At 44.3% G+C, this 21096-nt stretch overlaps 1 protein-coding gene across 5 annotated transcripts in view; it reads left to right on the top strand.

Moving 5' to 3' along the window:
* Positions 1–5962: 5962 nt before the first annotated feature.
* RGS3 (regulator of G protein signaling 3) overlaps positions 5963–21096 on the top strand; it is a 115843-nt gene continuing 100709 nt past the window's right edge. For 3 of the 5 annotated variants that reach the window (XM_036990546.2, XM_036990547.2, XM_017648763.3), the window contains exons 1-4: positions 7417–7636; positions 17189–17239; positions 19096–19154; positions 20209–20303. In XM_036990546.2, the coding sequence (XP_036846441.2) occupies positions 7558–7636; positions 17189–17239; positions 19096–19154; positions 20209–20303 (284 nt within the window). In that variant the 5' untranslated portion in view covers positions 7417–7557. Of the gene's footprint in view, positions 6078–7378; positions 7637–17188; positions 17240–19095; positions 19155–20208; positions 20304–21096 lie in introns of those variants that run through there. The other 2 variants (XM_036990548.2, XM_017648764.3) reach the window with 2 other exon arrangements.

Below are 21096 nucleotides of genomic sequence, written 5' to 3'. Positions count from 1 at the left end.
TGGCCTTCCTTCCCTCTCCCTTTTAGAAAGTCTCCAGCCAATAAAATGGGACAATCTTAGGGCTCACCTTGTTGGTTTTCTGTTACTCAGGGATCACTATCCTTTTATTTGTAATTTCCAGTATCTTGAAAACTACTGCTTCATATATTTTGTCCAATCTTCTAATTGCTTCAGGTGAGAGGGAAAAGCCTGTGCCTGGATTGGATCTGGTCCCAAGATGTTACTCCATCTTGGTTGGAGGCAAAAGTTTATATTATATTTTGAGTTTGGAAAACTTTTTGAAGGCCTCTGGAACCCTTGACTGTGCTAATCCAAGTGGCTTGTTATCAGGCCAGGTAAAGGGGTGCTTCTTGAAAAGGGCTTCCCAAGTGACCACAGGGACCCAGAGCCATTCCAGGAGAGATGGAGGACTCTGCTTTTTCTGGCTCTTACTAAGTCTTTGCCTTTTATCTTTAGACTCAGATTACTATTTCACATTCTGCGGGCAGTAAAGGTTTTGCTCACTTCTACTTTGAAACAACACCTCTTGGGTCAATTGAAATCTTGAATTTTTTCATTTACTTCCCACTTACACTCTGTTTGTATATTTAGGTCACCAAAATCTTCCCCATGTGAGGCAAATTAAAGTTTCTCAGTGGTATTTACAGCAACCAGCATCTGCTCCTGTGGAGAACCACCAACCCAAAGATACTGTGTTCTAAGTTGAAGATGAATTGCAGACATACTTTTAAAGGCAAATCCTGCATTTCACGAGTGCATAAAATACCACTTAACAAAGCATTCCAGCTGGTTAAATTTAGGACAAGAAAAAAACCTGACCCAAGAATATTCTCTGGCTTTGAGCCCAGGGTATTTTTCCTTTTCAAGTGAATTTGCTACATTTTCATTCATGTGGAGCTGTTGCCTTCCAGCATTTTATTCTGGGATGGAAGGTCAACAATGACTGCCTTGTTGCTAAATCCAACAGACACTTCTTAGTTTTTAACCTACTTGATCTCTCAACAGTATCTGACATTCTTGACTTTTATCTCCTTCTTAATACACTCCCTGGCTTTCCTTCTCCCTTTCTGGTCTTTCTTTCTCTGCCCGTTTTTTTGGTTGGTACTTTTATTGGTTCTTTCCTGAGCTTTCTCACACTGAATATTCTTCTTGGGCTCTCTTATCTGTGCCATGGCTTCATTGGCAATTTCTAAATCTGTATGTCTAGCCTAAGCTTTCTGTTCATTTGACATCTCCATTTGGACAGCACATTGGTAACTCAACCTTAGCAGATTCATCAAGTCGAACTCATCAAATTTCCCCTCAGTTGGCCATCTCTGTAAAGGGATCTCTCCCATGTTCTCCACTTCTGTAAAGGGCACTTCTAAACATCCAAATTTCTCAAGCCAGGATTCCTTGCATTTTATCTTCCAATCAATCACCAAGTCCTGTTGATTTTACCTCTTCTATTCCTACTGCGACTACACTAGTTTGGCCACTGTCATCTTTTACCTGGAACTACTGGAAAAGACTTCACCTAATAGTACTTTTCTGTTTCCAACCCTACTACTACCCATCCCACTCTAGCCAGAGTGATCTAAGACACAAATAAAGGCTGTTTTGGATCTTGCTAAAAATCTTTTAATGAATGCCTTATGCTCTTAGAATAAAGCCCAAACTCCTTTAAATAATATACAAAAACTCTATTGCAAATTCCATATAGTAAATTGAGTTTCACAGAATGCTTCCAATGATTTTTTTCTGAACTCTTGTATCCATAGTCAACCTATAGTTGTCACCAGTGTTTTGACAAATGGAATTGCATCCCAATCTAGACAATCAACAAATCAAATAAAGCCCTGATTTGTAGTACTTGCTAATCTCCTTAGTGCAAATACTCGTAGCATGGCTGGTTTAAACTACCAGTGTGACATCACTGAACACGGAGTTGGGAATAGTTGCACAGTAGCATACTATACAGATACAATAGATGTAGGTAACCCCCAAGAGCACAGATAATAAAGTATAGTAAAATAATTAGGAAATGATGAGTTTTGAGAATTTGAGTCTAACTGTTAGTTTATATAATGAAATTTTTTAATAATGGCTCTAACAATCAGGACTTTGCTAAAGTCCTGAAAATTTAGCAATGTGTTCTCATAGGCCTGTATGAATTGGCTCCAGCACAGCACTAGATTCCTAAAATGGGTTGAAGATTTTTTTATAAAAGATGAAAATTATTCTAGAGACCTACAATTTTTCAGAGCTGGGTTTAACCCACTCTTAAAAATCTCCAGGGATGATGCTGCATGGACTCAAATGGAACAAATACATTTCCTTTCTACAGAAATACAAATCTTAAAGCTTGTAAGAGGTACACTTTTGATAGTTCCGCTGGGTGATGAGTTTCTGCTCACTTAGCACCCTTTCCAATTATCTAGGGATGGGGGATCAGTATCTGGATATTCATCTGGAGCACCAACTACCAAACTCCTTTTAATAAAATATGAAGCCCTGTATGATGTTTACTGTCTTGCATGTTACTCCCTCCCTCAAACTGTAAGTTTCCCGCCACACTTCCCATTGTTCAGTTCTTCAAATGTCCAATGATTCGCTCTCGTTTTCTGGCCTTTGCGTGTTTTGTTCGTTCTGCCTGTAACCCTTCTCTCACCTCCTTTGCTTGGCTAACTCATCCTTCAGGTCACTTCCTTTGAGAAATATTCAATGACTTCCTTTATCATGTAAGTCTGCCGAGCTCCCCAGACTAAGTGAGATGTTAATCTGTGTAGCCACAGGTTGACATATTTCCTTTATTGAACACTCATCCAATCTCCCACTAGGTTATAAACTCCATATTGTTCACTTCTGTGTCCTCAATGCTCAGTGGAAGGCTCAGCACAAGATAGGTACTTAGCAAAATAGGTACTTAGCTTAGCAAATGTTTGTTGAATATTAGTGTGTAGCCATGTAGGTCTCACTCCCACTAGATCTGTAGCCCAGCTACTCTGCAGGAGGGTGGGCATCATTTTTTGGCTGGATTTTTATTTCTCTACTCTTTATTTCCTACTTTAGCAACCTGATTCAGTTAACAAGTCTAAACCTTAGTTGTCTCATCTGTAAATACAAAAGCTTGAACTTCTTGAAGGCATTTTTTTTCCTTCTTTTAAAATTTCTTTTTTATTTCTTTGGTTACTAGTTTTTATGCATTAGTCAATTACATTTCCTCTCTTGTGTAATGATTATTCATGTTCTCTGGTACATTTATATTTTTCTTACTGATCTGTAAGACTTCTTTGTACATATATACCTATTTGCCATATATTTTAGAAATATCCTAGATTCACTTTTTTTTTTAGTTTAGATATTTAAAAATCTTATGGCCACAGAAAAGCTTTTAATTTTTTCAAACTTTTTAAAACCATTTTAAAATGTAAAATCCATTCTTAGCTCACTTTCTGTACAAAAATAGGTAATGGGTTGGATTTGGCCTGTAAGCATAGTTTGTCAACCCCTGCACTAGAATGTTCATTAAATTCAGACTATTTTTGCATTTCTGGAATAAATACCACTTGATCATGAATATACTGCTGGATTTGATCTGCTAATTTTTTATTTGGGATTTTTGTGTCTATATTCATAAATCAAATTAGTTTAGCAGAGATTTGAAACTAGTTATAGGGAAGAGGATTGTTTTATTTGGCCTACAAAATATTTAAAAATTTTTTGAATGAATCACCAAAGTTAAAACATTGGGAGAAATATATAAAAAATTTGAGATTTCTGGGTTTTCTTTAAAAAAAGAAATGTGGCAAACTGAGAGAATGTGGGCCCAGTTTTGTAACATTTTAAATAGACCTTCTCAACGTATGTTTCTATTTTATCATTTCTACTCTTATTTTTATCTTTGGCCTTTGGTCTGTAATTTTGTATTGTTAACCTTATCTGATTTTTGTCTTAACCTTTTACCTAGCTCTGACAAATTTAGTTTCTCTAGTTCTGAAGAGTTTAAATTACATAGGCATTAAGGTCTTATAGAACTGACCTCTAAAACTATCTGGGTCTTCTCTAATTTTGTCAAGTGGAGTTTGATTTTCTTTTGTATTTTATCTTTGGTTAGTGATCTATTAAAAATTCAAACCCTTGTCTCAATTTTAGTAATGAATACTTCCTAGAAAATCATCTATTGTTTTTCCCCAGATGTTCAAATTTATAGAATAAGGTTGCAATGTTTTCTCTTCTTATAAAGGATTAACTTTGTATTTTGGTTATCTTTTTCTTTCCTAAACTTGTTTATTTGTAGTTTTCTTTGTTTTGTCAGAGTTCTATTTTATTGGTCTTTTCAAAGAACCAGACTTTGGTTTTCTTGTTGAAGCCTATTTAAAAAAAGTAAATTTCAACTTTAGCTTTATTATTTCCTGTAAAAATTTCATCTGAAGTAGCTTGTTCCTCTTGTAACTTTTTGAAATGAGTCTTTACTGAAATTCTTTAAATATCTTTCTTGTTTTCTAAATAAAATTATTTTTCCCCTTAAACTTTCTATTCTGTTTCATTGTTCTGTTCATCTTCTTTCTGGTACTATGCTATTATTTTAATACCATATAATATCTGGTAGTCCTAGGTGCCTTTATTATTACTTTTCAAAGTTTTTGGATATTGGGCCAGATGATATTTAAGGGAACTAAGATTCTTTGATAGCTAATGTGGAAATGTACTCAAATAAATCCCTTAAGTCCATTTCTCCAAATCCAAGCAGCCCTTATTCTAGTTGCCGAGTCAGTCTTAAAAAAAAATACCTGTAACCAATCTGTGTATGGGAATGTGGTGTATGTATGTGGTGTATTTAAGTGTGTTGTGTTGTATGAGTGTGTGGTGTGTGTCTATGTGCTTGTGTATGTGCCCAGGATGCATTTTTACCCTGTGTGGTGTGTTTGTACATGTGAGTGAAGTGTGAATATGGTATGTTCATTTGTGTGTGTGTGTGTGTGTATGTGTAGGGCATGTTTGTATATATGGTATATTTATATGTGCACCTGGGAAGTGCTATGGTATGTATGTGTATGTGTGCAGTGTGTGTTTGCATTGAGTGTATAGTGTATTTATGCCACATGTGGAGTGGGGTGAGGTGTAAGAGAGATTCTGAGGCCCATGGCCAGAGGCTGCCATAGTGCTCAGTATATGTCAGAAAGCTGAGCTGTTCTCCAACTCTCCTGTTTCCCTGGGGAAAACAGGACCATAACTGTGACCCTTTCTGGATGTCCCCTGTGGACAGCAGTATGGGTTAATATGGCCAGTCTTCCTGCAGGGCCACTCCCAGGCTCCCATTCCCTTCTGTCCTCCTTCTCTCCCTCTGAGAAAAGGGCAACCTTCCCCTTTAAGAGAAGGAAGCTTCCAGCACTCTACTAAGTAAATGGTCCTTCCTGCTGGTGGTGAAAGCAGTGGAGATGGTGCCACTTAGAGGGGCCAGATCAGGATCAGAGTAGCATTGGGGCCTCCTAACTGAATAGGTTAGCCATTGCAGGAAGGAATGTGCAAGGCAGTGGGACCTTTGTCCTGAGTCAGGCAGACATGCCCAGCATGGGCCTCAGTCTCTTCTCTCCCAGGCCACAGTCAGAAAGTGCAGCTCTGCCCAGCTCTCCTGCCGGTCCTGCCTTCCTGAGTGTGCGTCTGCAGTCTGCTCACAGCTTCCTGAGTGCTAGGTGGTCTCTAGTGCAGGAGCCACTGTAGTCCCTGGCAGAGCTGTGAAGGGGCCACTGTCACCCAGGGCTCCAGAACACCATGCTTTCTAATTCCTACTGAATTAGAAAAGATTAGTTATAGAGTCAGTCTTGTAATCAATCCGTGTATGTGAATGTGTGTATGTTTCATGGTATATTTAAGTGTGTTGTGAGGCATTTTCAGGCCATGCATAACTCATGCTCCCATCTTGCTCCTGCAGGTCTACAGCACCTCAAGCCTCAATATCCTGACTGTGGCTTGTGCCATTTTCCCTGGCTGGATAGAGTGGCAGGGTCAGGATACCTCCCTGCTCAGAAAGGATGCCTGGACTCAGACTTCCCCAGTTGGGAGGAAGATTGGGCACACTCAAATCCAGGGTGCAGGTAAGTCTATCTGCCTCTGGGTTGGGGCCAGGAGTAGGCTTGCCCCTGCTAAGGGCAGTGCTTATGGTGTGGGGGTGAGGGAAGAGTAGAGCAGGGCTTCACAAAGTGACAGGACTGAAACAGGCCATTAGCCTTTATGCAATTCATTTGCCCTTGACCACTAGTTTGCTAATTTCAGGGATCCCTCTCCCATTGCTGCTCCCAGTGATGGTCAGCTGGCCCTGTGATCTAGTTTCCTTACCTGCCCCAAGAACATGGCTCTGCTATCTTCACTTGCTGTTGGCCATGGGGCAGGAGTGGAGTCCAAGGAAGAACAGAATGAGGATGGCCTCTGGGCAGAAGGCCTGGGTTAAAATTTCAGCTCTGCGAACCTGGTCAAGTCACCTATTCTCTCTGCCTGAGGTTCAGAGTTATCCCTGGCAAACTGGGGCTAATACTTCCTAGGATTACTATCAAGATGAGATGAGGTGATGGATGCAAATTGCTCAGCTCAGACCCTGACACCTGGTACTCAATACATAGAACTTTTCTCCCCACTGTCTCTCTTGCATACCCCCAACCTTGTCTTGAGTGGATCGATGAGCCACAAATACGCATTTGGCAATTTCTGAGACTTCCCAGTTTTAGATTTACATAAGACCAGCAGCTTTCCCTCCAACAGCAGCAACATTGCAGAGCAGATGTCTTGGTGTGAAACTGCTCCCAGGAGGCTTCCCGTGAATGTTTACCCACAAAGCAGCGCAGGGGTTGACCTTCCTTCCAGCTCTGCCTCTTTGCGGGCTCTGGAGACTGAAAGCACCTACTCCCTCTGCACACTGTGCCTTTCTGCCCCTGAGAGGCTGGGGGCCTGTCCTCCTGTCCCATGGCACCAGGCTGAGGATGGGGGTCCCCGAGGCTGGCTGAAACAAGCTGCTCTAGTCTGGGCCTGTGCCTGGCTGCTCTCATAAAGAGGAGGCTCAAGGGGACGAAGGAGAAGTCAGGGTTTGGGAAGGGGCTGCAGCCTCAGGGCAGCCAGTCCAGGTGGGGAGAACTCTTTTCCAGACCCACTGCATTGGGCCAGGAGGATGCTGATTGGGTCTGGTGATTACAGGTCTGAGCTTCAAGGCAGGTCACAAACCTGGTTTAACTGCGGGCCTGGGGGAGCTAGCCAAGCCCAGCTTGGCACTTACAGCCTAGAGCCGCTGCAGTGTGGCCGCAGCGTCCTGCTGGCTTCTGGGGGACGGCTGCTGTCCCTGCAGCTCGGGGAAGGGGGGAAGGGGGGAAGGAGCCGCCTTCCCTCTGGCCCGCGTCTGCTCCGTCAGGTGGAAATCTCCGCGTTCAAACCCGAGCGGGCCAATCAGGGCCTGGCGCGCCGGCCAGTTCAAACGCGCGGTGCAGCCGGCCTCCCGCCCCGCGCCAGGGGCTCACTGGGGCGGGGAGCGGGTGAACCTGCTGCCTCGGTTACTGGGGAGCAACACAGACGCCTCGGGTTACCAGCGCCATGGAGCGCTCCCTGCACCGAGTCTCCGTACGAAGCCGGCACGGCCACCAGGACTTGTCCTTCTATCTCACCACCTTTGGTAAGTGCCCGCTCCAGCCGGCTGCCAGGGGCTGCTTCATTTTGCTCTCAGCTCCCTGGCAGGACAGCCCCCATGGGGATAGGTGAGGCTGGGAGCAGGCGATCCTTCTGTTCGGGGCCACCTTCTCTGGCCCCTTCCTCCTGTGGTGGCCACTGAGGAGCTCAGGGCACAGGCTCAGGCCCAGCACCCGCTGGGCATCCCTGCTGCTGCCTGGCCACTGGTGCTAAGTGCAGTGGGTTCTGAATCACTGGGCCAGAATAATCACGCCCCAGTTATCTTTCAGAGACTGTTTGTCACCACTGAGCTTCCCATTAGCAAGCAGCACAGGGTTAAAATCAAGGTCTTGTTACTAAATCTTGAGACCTCCTCGGTCCTCTTTCCTTTGGCTCAGGGACCCGACAGGTGCTGGGTCAGCCCAGGTGGCTTTGGCCCCTCGTGGGCTCACGTGGGAAGCTGCCGTGTGATGGCTTCAGTGGATATCTGACCTATAGCAGGGTCACAGGGCTGTTCCAGACACTTGAGGAGTAGGGTCCTGCTACCCATCCGCTAGAGAGCAGGACTGGGTTCCCCCAAATACCAGCAGGGTAGCAGCTGCCCCAGTGGTCTGAACAGGCCCAGCCTTCCAAGTAGCCACAGTAAGAGAACAGCACTGCCCTAGAACACAGTCCTTCTCAGCTCTTCCTCACTGGTTTGGCAACTTCCTGTGAGGTGAGGTTTTATTTTGTCTGTGAAGATTTGAGATCCAGAGAGAGGAAGGTCTCCCAGTGAGCCAGTGGTAGAGTTCATACTTGGGCTCAGGCCTTCTGAGACATCCAGCACATTTTTTTTTGAATTTGTATATAATATTCTTTATGGAGGTTGTGGCATTTCCTGCACCATACCTGGACTTTGCTCAGATTTAGGAGACAGAGCTGCCGAGGAGTTAGGCCCCTCTTGGGGTTCTGGCTCTCCTACTCTCAGGCTTACCTGTGTCAGCACACTTGGCTCTTCTCAGCCTGCCTTTTTCTCTGGGGGTAGGAGTGACGGAAAGGCAGCGGCTTGGACCTTAGAAATGGCCTGTGTCTGGCTTTCTGTAATTCACTGGTTCAGTTGGGGGAGGATAACAATGAGTAATTAACTTCCACCATTTCTTGAGCACCCACCATGTGCCATGGCTGTGCCAAGTGCTTTACCTGCATTATCTCATTTAATCCTCCCAGTCCCTGGAGGCAACTCCTGTTAACCCTACTGGGATGAGGGACTCTACCAGACGAGAGATTTCTGGGACAATCTAAGTTGGTGGACCTGGTATGACTAGTAAAGAGTGTTAGGGAACCATGAGGCCCTGTTACCTTTGCTGTGTCCTGATTAAAAAGTAAAGATGCGTTTTGTTGTTTTTCCCACCTCATTAACACCACACAATGTATTCATTGTTGAAAACTTAGTGAACAGAGGAAAGTGAAAATCACTTATAATATGACTCCCCAGAGAAGACCATTGTTAACATTTTGTTTTACAAACTTCCATACTTATTTCTGTGTGTGTGTGTGTGTGTCTAATTTGAACAAAACTGAGATCATACAGTATGTATAGTTTTGTAATCCATTTCTTTTCCTTACTGGTATGATGTGACTATTTCCTTGCATCAGTCCATTTTCTTATATTGAATTAATCATCTTGCCAAGTTTGGGAAGTTGGGGAGGGTCCAGCCCAACAGGGAGTCATGGCCTCAGGGCTGGGTCAGATGGTATCAGGGAAGTTTGCTGCTGGAAACTTGACTGTGACTGGAGTGCGCAGCGTGCAGGCGCCAACCTGGTGGGGTGGGGAGCCTTCTGCTCCCCTTATGTATGATCTCTCCTCTCAGATCTTTCTGAGGATAATGATGGACCCTAGAAAAGTTCCTTTCTGTCTCCTGTACTGACTCTCTTTCCTTGACAAATGCCACCCCTCTTTCAGGCTGCTGATTCTCTTCATACCCTAAGTGATCTTTGCTTGTTTGCTCATGAGTAAGATTCATACCATTGGTTACTGAACCTGGCCAATTTTCAGAAGCACCTCGGGAGCTTGTTAAAAACACAGATTCCTAGGCTCTTCTCCCAGAGATTCCAGTTGATTAGAGCTGGGGTGGAGCCTGAGAATTTATAGTTTCAGAAGCCATGAAAGTATTTTGACAACCAGCCAGGTTTGGAAGCTATAGATCCAGGCAGTTTTGGTAACCATCATGTACTCCCTGAACGTGAAGGTCTTTGCTAAGTTTTTCTCAGTTCACTGGCCTTTCTCCAGCATGGCAGGTAGCCCCTGGCCTTCAGCAGTGGACATTTTCCTGGTAGAACCAGGTGATGGTGCTGCCTATCTGGCAGTTTACTGAGCACAAACATTTAAAGAGAGCTAAATAGCCAGCATCTCTGAAACGATGAAAAGACAAAATTGTTCTGACCAGAATTCCTTTCAGGGAGAGTACTATATGGTATATGTTGTGGTTATTATATTTTGTGTGTGTGCATGCATGTCCCCCAATAAGGAACATGCTCAGGTAACATTGGTTGGACATATACTGCCTTAGCAGGAGGTGGTCTGGCTTCGGGGAAGCGCAACATGTAAACTGGGTCTAGAACCTAACTATTCCAGAGGGATTTTTTAATGAGAAATGGTGCAATTTGAAGAAGCCACTAAAACTGTACATAATATTTTTTTTAGGATTATATCTTCTAGTTTTATTTGATAACATGTTTTAAAAAATAACTTTATTAAGATATAATTAACATATATACAATTCATTCATTTAAAGTGTGCAATTGATGGTTTTTAGTATATTCAGAGTTGTGTAACCATTACCAAAATCAATTTTAGAATATTTTTATCACCTCAAGAAGAAATACTGTACCCTTCAGCTTATTATCTCCCAGTTCCTAGTTTCCTCTGCCTGCCAACCCTAAGCAATCTAAGCTATTTTCTGTCTCTATAGATTTGCCTATTCTGGACATTTCACATAAATGGAGTCATGTAATGTGAATTTTTTTTGTGACTGTCTTCTTTTACTTAGCACCATATTTTCAGTGTTCACTCGTGTTGTAGCATGTATCAGAACTTCATTTTTATGACTGAATAATATTCCATTATATGCATATGTTGATTCTTTTGTTGATTCATTCAACATCTTTTGTTGATTCATTCATTAATTGATGGACATTTGGATTGTTTCCATTCTTTGGCTTTGTGAATAATGTTCTGCATTAAACATTCATGTACAAGTTTTTGTGTGGGCCAATGTTTTCAGTTGCCTTGGGTATATACATAGGAGTAGAATTGTTAGGTCAAATGGAAATTCTATGTTTCATTATTTTATGAACTGCCAAACTCTTTTCTGAAGTGGTTGCTCCATTTTACATTCCCATCAACAGTGTATGAGATTTTTATTTCTCAACAACTTCACCAGCACTTGCTGCTATCTGACCCTTTGATTCTAGCTATCGTAGTGGGTAGTGATATCTTATTGTAGTTTTTGTTTGCATTTCCTTGATGACAAGTGATATGGAGCATCTTTTCATGTACCTGTTGGCTATATGTACATTTTCTTTGGGAAAACATCTATTCAGATCCTTTATCCATTTTAAAATTAGACTATTTGTCTTTTTATCATTGAGTTGTAAGAGTTCTTTATATATTCTAGATCCAAGTCCCTTATCAGATAACATGACTTGCAAATATTTTCTGTCTGTGGGTTTTTTGATACACTTTCTTGATAGTGTTCTTTGAGGCTCAGATGTTTTTAATTTTGATGAAGTCCAATTTATCTATTTTTTCTTTTGTTTCTTATGCTTTTAATGTTATATTCAGTATCCATCATCAAATCCAAGAATACAGAGATTTACTCTATGATTTATTCTAAGAGTTTTATAGTTAACCTGTTACATTTAGGTCTTTGATCCATTTTGAGTTGATTCTAATATATGGTGTGAGGAAAGGGTCCAACTGCATTTTTGAGTATGTGGCTATCCAGTTGTCCTGGCGTCATTTGTTGAAAATATTATTATGTCATTATTGGATGGTCTCGTGCCCTTGTTGAAAATTATTTGATGGCACATACATGAGTTTATTTCTGGACTCTCAATTCAATTCCATTTGTCTATATTTCTATCCGTATGCCAATACCACCCTGTCTTGATTTCTGTTACTTTGTAGTTAAGTTTTGAAATTGGGAGGTATGAAACCTTCAATTTTCTTCTATTTTTTAAGGTTGTTTTGGTTATTCTGGGTTCCTTGAGTTTTCACATGAATTTCAGACATATTTTATGTAGAAAATATAAACCCAAATTCACAAAGATGTTTGATAAATATTTAAAGAATATCTTCTTGAAGGAATACCAACTTATTGGCTTGACTGGGCAACAAATTATTAACCTGCCTGAGATTTCTGGTCTGGTGCCTTGATGTGAGTGGTTGGGGGAGAATAGGTTGCCTTTCTTCCAGGGTGTCTGGGGCAGAGAATGATAGGCAGGCTGGACACTTTCTGAGGTCTGCAGGTAGTGGACAGTGGGTGACACAACCCAACTCTCTTTAGAACTGTTATCCCCAAATGAACCTGCAAGATGAAAGCTTTGGGGAGCAGCTCTGCATGAACACTCTAGAGGAGTGCCTGGGATCCTCAGTTCACCGGAAGGAAGTCAGGAAGTTGTGGTTCTGAAGGTGGGGTAGATGAGAGAATGTCATTAATTTGCTGAACATCTTTTTTTTTTCTCTGTTTGCTGTGGCAGTATAATGTTAGTTGTGGCCCCTCCCATTCCTTTCTCTGCCTCTCATTTCAAGCCACAGAGGTAAAAGAAAACCCATTTTATTGGTGAGAGTAAAGCTTGAGAACAGATGCCAGCCAGCTGCTTGGTGTGTTGGGCAATGTGAAGTCAGGCCCTGAACTGGAGGCCTACAACATGCCCCTGCCAGCTGTCCCTGGCTCGTCCTGATGCCCTGAGCCTGGGGCATTCCCTGCGCATGGCTGGGAAACCCATTCAACTATTTCTCAGGAACTCATCATTTGCTGGTCAGGGTCTTTAGCGTTTATTGGCTTTTCTGTCATTTGGTGTCCATTTGCTTGGGAATGTGCTCAAAGTTTCTGGCCTGTAGGTAGCACTTTTCCAATCCTACTAGCTATATTCTTTTTTTTTAAAAAATCTTTTTATTGTGAAATATAACACATATATAGAAAAGTATCCCCCCAAATGATGTGCGGTTCAGTGACTTATCACAAAGCAAATAAATACCTGCGTAATGTTTACTAGGGTCAAACTTGCTAATAATCAGAAGCCTCATTTTGATAGGTAGTTTTTTTCTTTATCATTTAGCTCAAAATGTTTTCTAATTTTCATGGTTACTTCTTTTTGAACCTATAGGTTATTTGGAAGTGTATTTCTTAATTTCCAGCTATGGGGGATTTCCAGGTAATATTTTTATTATTTATTTACATTTTGGTCAGAGAATATACTCTGCATCCTTCCAGTCCTCTGAAGACTCAGCATATAGTCAGTTTTATAAATGTTCTGTGTGTACCTGAAAATATCTGCAGTAGTTTGGTGTAATATTCTTTGTTTATGTCAGGGTTACGTCAAGTTTGCTAATTATGTTGTTCAAGTATTCTATATTCTTAATGATATCCCCTCCCCCATTTGTTCTATCAGTTACCAAGAAAGGTATGTTAAAATTACTACTATGATTATAGATTTGTCTGTTTCTCATTATAGGTCTGTCAGTTTTTCCTTTATATATTCTGAAGCAATATTAAGAGCATAGAAATTTAGAACTGTTATCTTTCTGGCAGGTGCAACGGTACACATTAGAGGCTGTGAGTGTTCTAATTGAGGGAGAGTTCTGGTCTGCAATTCTGGCTTGGCCTACCCTGGTCACTCGGGGCCCAGGACAAGTCACCTTCCATCTCTGAGCATGACTGCTCGGGCTACCAAATGAGGAAGTTGTGCAGGTGACTTCAGGGCCCTTGAGTCACAGACACGTTTGATGGAGTGAGCAAGGAGGGAGGACAGAGGGGATGGGCATCACTGAGGGAAGGTCCCATTCTTCATCTTGCCCTCATCTGTGAGCCTGAGGGTGGACGTGGGTAGGGTGTCGCCTGTACTGGGAGCCTGCAGCCTGATCTCCTGGGTTTGATTTCTGTCTGTAACAATGTATAGGACACGCTGGTCCTCCCTGGGGAGACTTGCTTGGCAGGGCCTGGAAGGGTTGCTGCATGGAGCTGTGCAGACGCATTTGATTTCCAAGTCAGGCTTTGCCCCTGGTCCATCCTCCTTACCCATGGCCCTGTCCTAGCCACTGGGAAGTGAGTTCCCTGAGGGCAAGTACCAGGCCATTCAGATCTGCCCTTCCTCACTCAGGGCCTTGTCAGGGTGCCTGACAAGTGTTTGTCAAATGGAATCAGTGGCCATTGTGTTGAGAGATTTCTTGGTCCTGATGTCTGGGGGACAGTTGGTAGGTGGTAGTTGTGCTGTGCAGTGGTTCCCACAGCTTTGGGAAGCCAAATGTGCTCATCCCGGAGGTGGCTTTGCACTGGTAATATTTCAGAAGGAGTGGTTCCTGTTAAATATAGACACCTTTGGGTTGATGAGATACCATACATGACTGCTGGCCCTGTTTCTTTCCAAACTTCCTTCTTCCACCCCACACTGATCAGGCGTAATGTTCGTAAGAGGCTTCTCAGCTCCAGGGAGCCCCAAAGTAGTAATTGCTAAGACCTTGAGCTAATAATATCCTGGATTCTCGTGGTGCCTTTCATCCAAGGACCTCTTCACCCTCCAACATTATCTGATCCCCACACAGCTCGACAGTCTGATAACGCCTATTATTAACTCCACCTCACTGCTGTGGGCAATGTGGCTCTGAGAGAGAGGAGTGTAGTCAGGGTTGGAACTGGACCAGGCCTCCTGGGCTTCTGAGACCCATGTGCTGGGTAGAAGAGCAGCAGGGGTTTCTGATGAGTGAAGAGCTGGACCGGGCTTTGCTGGAGTCTGAATTGCTTGGGCTTATAGCTTAAATGCCCCAGAGTACAAAAAGCAAGTGGTTTCCGGGTCACAGTGGTTGGTGGACTGCTGCGGAATTTCCCTCCTTCCTGTTCTCTGAACCCTGCCTGGCCCTCCTCCAGCTCACAACAAAGCACAAACCCCAGCCATCGTCTCAGTTTCATGGGGCATGTCCGGAGATAACAGTTGAGATCATAAGGGGATGTCTCCCTGTGCCATGAGGAATGGTGGAAGGACTTTAGACTTGATCTAGAGGAGGGAGTGCCGAGACTGCAGAATCAAGTCCCATCAATGTAAGTCACTCAGAGGCCACTTTTCTTCAGTAAAAGAGAGCCCTAAACAATCAGTTATCTCAAAAGAGAAAGGGCTCCCATTGCAAGAAGTGAGCTCCCCATCACCAGAAGTGATCAAGCAGAGGCAGAGGATTGCTAAACAGGGGTGTTATGGATGGAGCAGACGCAAGGGCTTCCTGGCTGATGTGTGCAGTGATGCTGGCACAGAGGCCCTGCCCTGCCTTCCTTGCCTTCCCAGTTCATGCTCACTGGGTGGATTGAGTTCAGAGGCTTCTTAAGTTTCTAGGAAAAACTTTTCAACATGTCACTGAGGAAGAGGAGTGTGGTCCTTCTGTCCTCTGTCCATGCTGTAGGGCTACTGGGCATCCATGAGGACGACCTGATGTTTGTTTTGTTTTTATGTTGTGTTTTTAAAAAAATAAAAATTGGAAAGTCAGGGGGAAAACCTCATCCAGGCTCCTATCCTTTACCTGCTTTCTAGCCCTTGTCCTGTTACCTTCACATTTTTGCCTCCTCATTGTCTTCCTTTCTCTCTCCCCTTCCCTTCTTTCTTTGTTCCCCCTTTGGTTTGTTTTTAATTATAGAGGTGCTCTAGTTCATATATTTTCATTGTTAAAACAACAACAGTGGTGATAGATTTAAATTCCTCTTGACTTCCCTCCCTCCCAAGTCTCAGTCTCTTCCCTAGAGGTGATCACTGTTTTTAATTTGACATTCTCTCAGAACACACACACACAGGGAAAAATATATACAGAATGCATTGTTCTGCAGTTTGCTTGTTCCACTTAAAAATGTATCTCAACAATATTCCCGTGTCAGGACATGTGGCGCTCCCCATCCCTTATAACCTGTGCTATTCCATAGCACAACTATAGATGGTTCTATTTAACCATTTTCATATTGATGGACTTTTCAGGGGTTTTCAGTATTTTCTTATTTTAAACAAGGCTGTAGTAGGGCCAACCTTGGTGCACATGTGTGAGTTTTTGCCTATGACAGTTACGTGGAAGTACAATTGCTAGGTTGGAGGATATGCATGTTTAAATTGAATAGAAAATGCCAAAATCTACCCTCCATTTATACTCCTTCAACAGGGTATGAGAATACCTGTTTTCTGACATCTTTACCATCAAATTTGACATTATCTTTTAAACGATCTGTCCATCAGATTGGTGGAAAATGGTCTTTTATTGTTTTGCATGTCCCAGATCTCGATGTTGAGCATCCTTTTGTAGGTTTATTGGCCATTTTGTCTTCTCTGAGTACCCAGTTCATGACCTTTGCCTATTTTTCTATTGTGTTGTCTCTTAACTTTGTTTATGATATCTTGAATTGTAACAGACATTGAAAAAATCTTGTGGCGTCAGATTTATCTCCTTTCCCTGTGGCCTCTGCACTTTGCGTTTTGCTTAAGAGGGCCTTCTCCAAGCTTATAAACATGTTCAGAGGCTCTTAGTGTGCTCTAGTCCAGGGCTCCTCAACCTTAATGTGTGTGTGTGTGTGTGTGTGTGTGTGTGTGTGTGTGTGTGTGACTCCCTGGGGATTTTATTAAATTGTAGATTCGAATTCAGTAGGCCTGGGGTGGAGCCTGAGCTTCTGAATTTCTAACTGTTGTCCAGATGCTTCTGATGCTGTTTGGTCGTGGACCACACTTGTAGTAGCAAGGCTCTATGCCAAGGTTGTAGAAAACCTTAGCCTTTCTTTAGGGAGGTCAGGATTCTGTGGAAGGGTGAGGTTGGTAGCATTGCTTTTGAAGGGTCTCTACCCACAGCTGATCTCTTTTCTTTCGCTTTTTCTCAAACTCACTTGTCCTATGTCCTAGTGTTGTTACTGCCTTCCCAGAGTATAGCTAGCTGTCTGTCACAGCTGGAGGGGTTTGGCTGGCCTCCCCCACCATGGCCAGTATCCTTAACCCTCTAGTCTAGACTCACCATGATGTGAATGCAACAGCTTTTCCAACTGTCCAACAGCGAGCACTCCCCAGCATTGATCTGGACTGCCTTGTAAAGTCGTGAACTCCCCATCAACAGAGGGGTACAAGCCTAGGCTGGAGAACCAGTGCTGGAGGTATTGCAGAAGGGACTCCTGATGTGGTGAGGAGGTTGAACTATCTATGTGGCTTCCGAGCTCCCTTCCAATCGAGAGACAATATGAATCTTTGAATCACTTTGCAAGAACAAAAGAGCATTCCTGTCACTCTTACTTCATTTTTCACCCAACAAGGAGGTGAGGGGAAGTTGTTTCTGTTGCTGTTTCCTCAGGTCAGCTGAAGCTGTCGATTGACTCCCAGGACCAGGCTCTGCTGCTCCACAGTGAGTATGGGGCCACACGATGAAGGTCCTCTGTGCCATCCAGAGGATTTTACATTTCACCTGGCTATTTATCCATTCGTTCAGCCTCCTGTCCAGTACACAAATATTTCCTGAGCCTCTGTGGTGGAACTCATGGCCTGGGCTCTTCTGCACAGCCTAGCATTCCCTGCATTTCCCCAGCCTCCCTGGCTTTCGCTGCTGAAGTCACCCTCCACCTGTCCAGTCCAGTTAATGACCCCACCCCCGAATGCTTCATGTTTGCTCATGTCTTTAACTTTGCACTTACTGTTCCTTGTGTTTGAAACAGGCTTCCTCCTTTTTGAACTTTTCTTTTGGAAAATAACTCTAATTCCCTCTGATTTTGCAAGAAACATGCCTGCCTTATTTATCATTAAGACTCAGGAAGGAAGGCTAATTTTTTTTTTTCCCCTCCAGTAATCACCCCCTGACCTACCTGTCTGGGCTGAGGTTGTGGCTTCCTCCTCTGTGTCCTCATCACAGCCCTGACTACACTGTGTCACCCTAGTCTGTCCAGGGTCTTTTCCCCACCAGACTGGGAGTCAGTATGGGCAGGAGCCATGTCTGCCTCAGCTCCATGGGGGCCAGGGGGAGCCGGGGGTTCATAAGGCCCGGATCCTGCCCTCAGAGACTACGCCCCGAGGGGAAGGATGCACACAGGAACTGTAACTAGGACACCAGGCAGAGTAGACCAGCAGGCGCCTGGGGTCCTCTGGCCCTGGCCTTGGGGGATCCAAGGTGAAGTTCCCAAGGACCAGCAGAGGGGGATTCTTTCCCTGCCAGAGCCTGACTCCAGCTGTGCAAACACTCTTTGCAGAATGCATCTTGGCCTGTGCCACTCCATTTGTCCTGCACAGTTTGCTTTGGCTTCACCCCAGTCTCAGGCCCTTCATCCCTTCCAGCCTGGTCCCCTCTTTCCTTTGGCTTCCCAGGCCTCATGCTCAGACTACAGAAGTTCCAACTGAGCCAAACCCTAGGGCTCAATCAAAACTGAACATAAAAGAAAATAGAAAAAAGGCTCAGCCTCTGTCAGGTCTACTGTCTGATTCCTGCAGATCTATGGCACATGGCCATGCTCACTCCATGATCAGACCTGCTCCCCATCCTCCACCTATTCCTTGCCTTTATTTATTATTTTTTTCTTTAGCACACTTCTGTTGAGCAGTTACTTATTTACCAGGCACACTACTCAGCACTTTAGGCAAGTTCTCTCTTTTAATCAGCACAACTACCATGTGAAGTGGGCGTTGATATCACTTGCCCATTAACAGATGGCAAGTTCAGTCTCAGAGAGGTAAAGCAACATGCTGTAGCTCACATGTCTGGTAGAGGGTAGAGCTAGGCTTCATGAAGTCTGGCTGCTCTGGACCTGAGCTTTGGCCTGCTGTGCTCTGCTGTTGTCAGCCACAGAGCAGCTGGCTGTGCAGGGTGACTTCTTCACCTGGGCCCCTCCATCCTGGGAGGCAGGCTTGTGTGGTGGAGGAAGCACTGTATTGGGAGTCAGGAGACATAGATTTAAACCCAGCTCTGACATTCCCATCAATCTGTGACTTTGGGCAAGTTTCTTACTGTCTTTGGACCTCCCTTGTAGTCTTACCTTCCCCATTAAGTGAGAGTCTTGGCTCAGGAATGTAAATTTTACATTCCTTTCCAGATATAAGATTCAGGGAATCAAATGCACCCTATAATGTCTCAGTGAGGCTGCTGCCTGAGTGTGGGCGATGGTGGGAATGGACTAGACAAGAGAGGGGTTAGTATCCAATGGTTGTTATGCAGATTAGGGACCTGGTAATAAACCTTCCCATCCACCCACCCCAACATTTTAATTCTCTGTTTAGTTATAGAAGGTAAAGGCCTGATGAGCAAAGAGCCTGGCATGTGTGATCCCTACGTGAAGGTATATGATGAGCTGGAGGTGGGCATGGCTATGGGGGCCTGGGGTGGTGGTGAGGGGCCATGTCACTGGGCTGAGTCCCAAAGTCCCAGCACGCCTATGGGCCTGGGTCCATTTGAGGTGGAAGTGACTGATCAATGTGCCTGTCATATGGGCAGCAGGCATTTATTAGGCCCAGTGGGGAGGCTCTGAGCTATGGTAGCCTGGCTTGGTCCCTAGGACTTCCTGCAAGAGCTGGAATCTTACAGGTGATCTTGGCCAGCCACGTAGGCAAGCATAGTAAGTGTGTGGGTGATGTAAATCCACAGATAGTCCCAAACCCTCTTATGGAAACCAATATATTTACCTTGCTGTCTCCCAAAACTAGACTCAGGATGGCCAGGTTTGGGTGGCAGAATGGAGAGAGTGTCTCTGAGGGTTGGAAGATCTGTCTGAGCGGGACCCTTGCAGTGAAGACAGAGGACCCATGGGGCAGGGTCCTACTTCCAGCCAGAGCCAAAGGCCAGATGCTTCCTAGAATGTGGTAGCCGGGATGCTGGGGGCAGGCCCTGATGGACCTCTCTGCATTCTTCCCAAGCCCCTAGGCTGGTCAGAGGTCCCTGTGGTCAAGGACTTGGTCAGGGACAGGATGGGAGGCTGAGGCTGGGACAGACAGCACTAGGGTGAGCACATGGGTCTGAGGCTTTGGCAGAGGCTGACATGAAGCCTCTTGAAAGGGAGCACTCAGCAGCTGCTGGGAGCTTAGAAGAGATGAGGCCTTGTGTTTTGGGGGCTACCTCCCTGCTTGGAGGAAGAGCAGACATGGCCAAGTTGTTCCCCAGCTGTGGCTGGGCCCATGGCTGTCACTACAGGGCCCTGTCTGGCATCTGACTCCAGTGCTTCCAGCCCAGGGCTCCTCGTTCTTTCCCAGCACCTGACTGAGGATTTTCAGTCTGTTTTCTGCAGAGGCTGGGTTGAAGGAAGGCTTTAACTGGGAGGTGTGCACAGTCAGCTGCTGGGCTTAGGTGATTCCATTGCCATGAGTAATCACCGAATGCTTACTTTTCTCCAATTCAAGATGTCTTTGATCCCAGAAGATAACCGACTACGCAGTCAGAAGACACAGACCATCCCAGACTGCAGAGACCCAGTCTTCCACGAGCACTTCTTCTTGTAAGAGTCTGGGGCAGCCAGGTCCTCAAGAGGAGAGCGAAGGAGTGTTTATCTGGAAACAGCTCTGTTTGCCAAATCTAGAAGTAGATCTAAGCAGAAAAACAGTGACTTTTAAAGGATGTCTTTGTTTTCTCATTCATTTGTGTCCTTGCATCTCTGGCACCTGGCCCAGCAGTGAGGTCCACAGTGATAAGGTATCACTTGGCTGGTTCTCATAACTAAAATGCCCAGCCTGAGGCTGGCAGCCCCTGAAGAGTAGGCAGTTTCCCACCGAGCCTGGGGCCAAGCTTTCTCTTCCAGCAGAAGGAATTTTCCAAGCTGAAGGATATTTGGTCTCTCGGCCTGTAAAGCCCCTGTTCCCTTTAAAACTTGCTAATCTCTCTGAGCCTCAGCCTTATTTGTAAAATGGGGCTAATAATAGTACCACCCTCTGAGAGCCAAGGTGTAGATGAGACCGTGTGACACAGGTCAGCTGTTATTGTTGTTGTTATTTTTATTTATTCTCTGGGGCTAATGGGAAGCTAATGGACATTTTACATTTTCCTATTAGTGAAAATTAATAAATTTGTTTCCTAACCCCCTCAAACTACACAAGGCAATTTTGCTTATTGTCAAAAGATAGAAAATATAGATAAGACCACCCAAGGGCCCAGTCAAGATGTTACTGGTAAATGCTACTGCAGTAATTTTTTAACTGTTCAGTTTATGCAAAAATTCAAAGAAACCATCTTTCCAATGAAAAATTTGGAGAAAATAAAAAACTTAGAGAAAAATAAAACCAGCACTGTTTACT

The sequence above is a fragment of the Manis javanica genome, chromosome 2 (assembly GCF_040802235.1).
Source record: "Manis javanica isolate MJ-LG chromosome 2, MJ_LKY, whole genome shotgun sequence".
NCBI lineage: Eukaryota > Metazoa > Chordata > Mammalia > Pholidota > Manidae > Manis > Manis javanica.
Note: the sequence above shows the minus strand (reverse complement) of the source record. Positions and strands in the feature narration are given on the sequence as shown.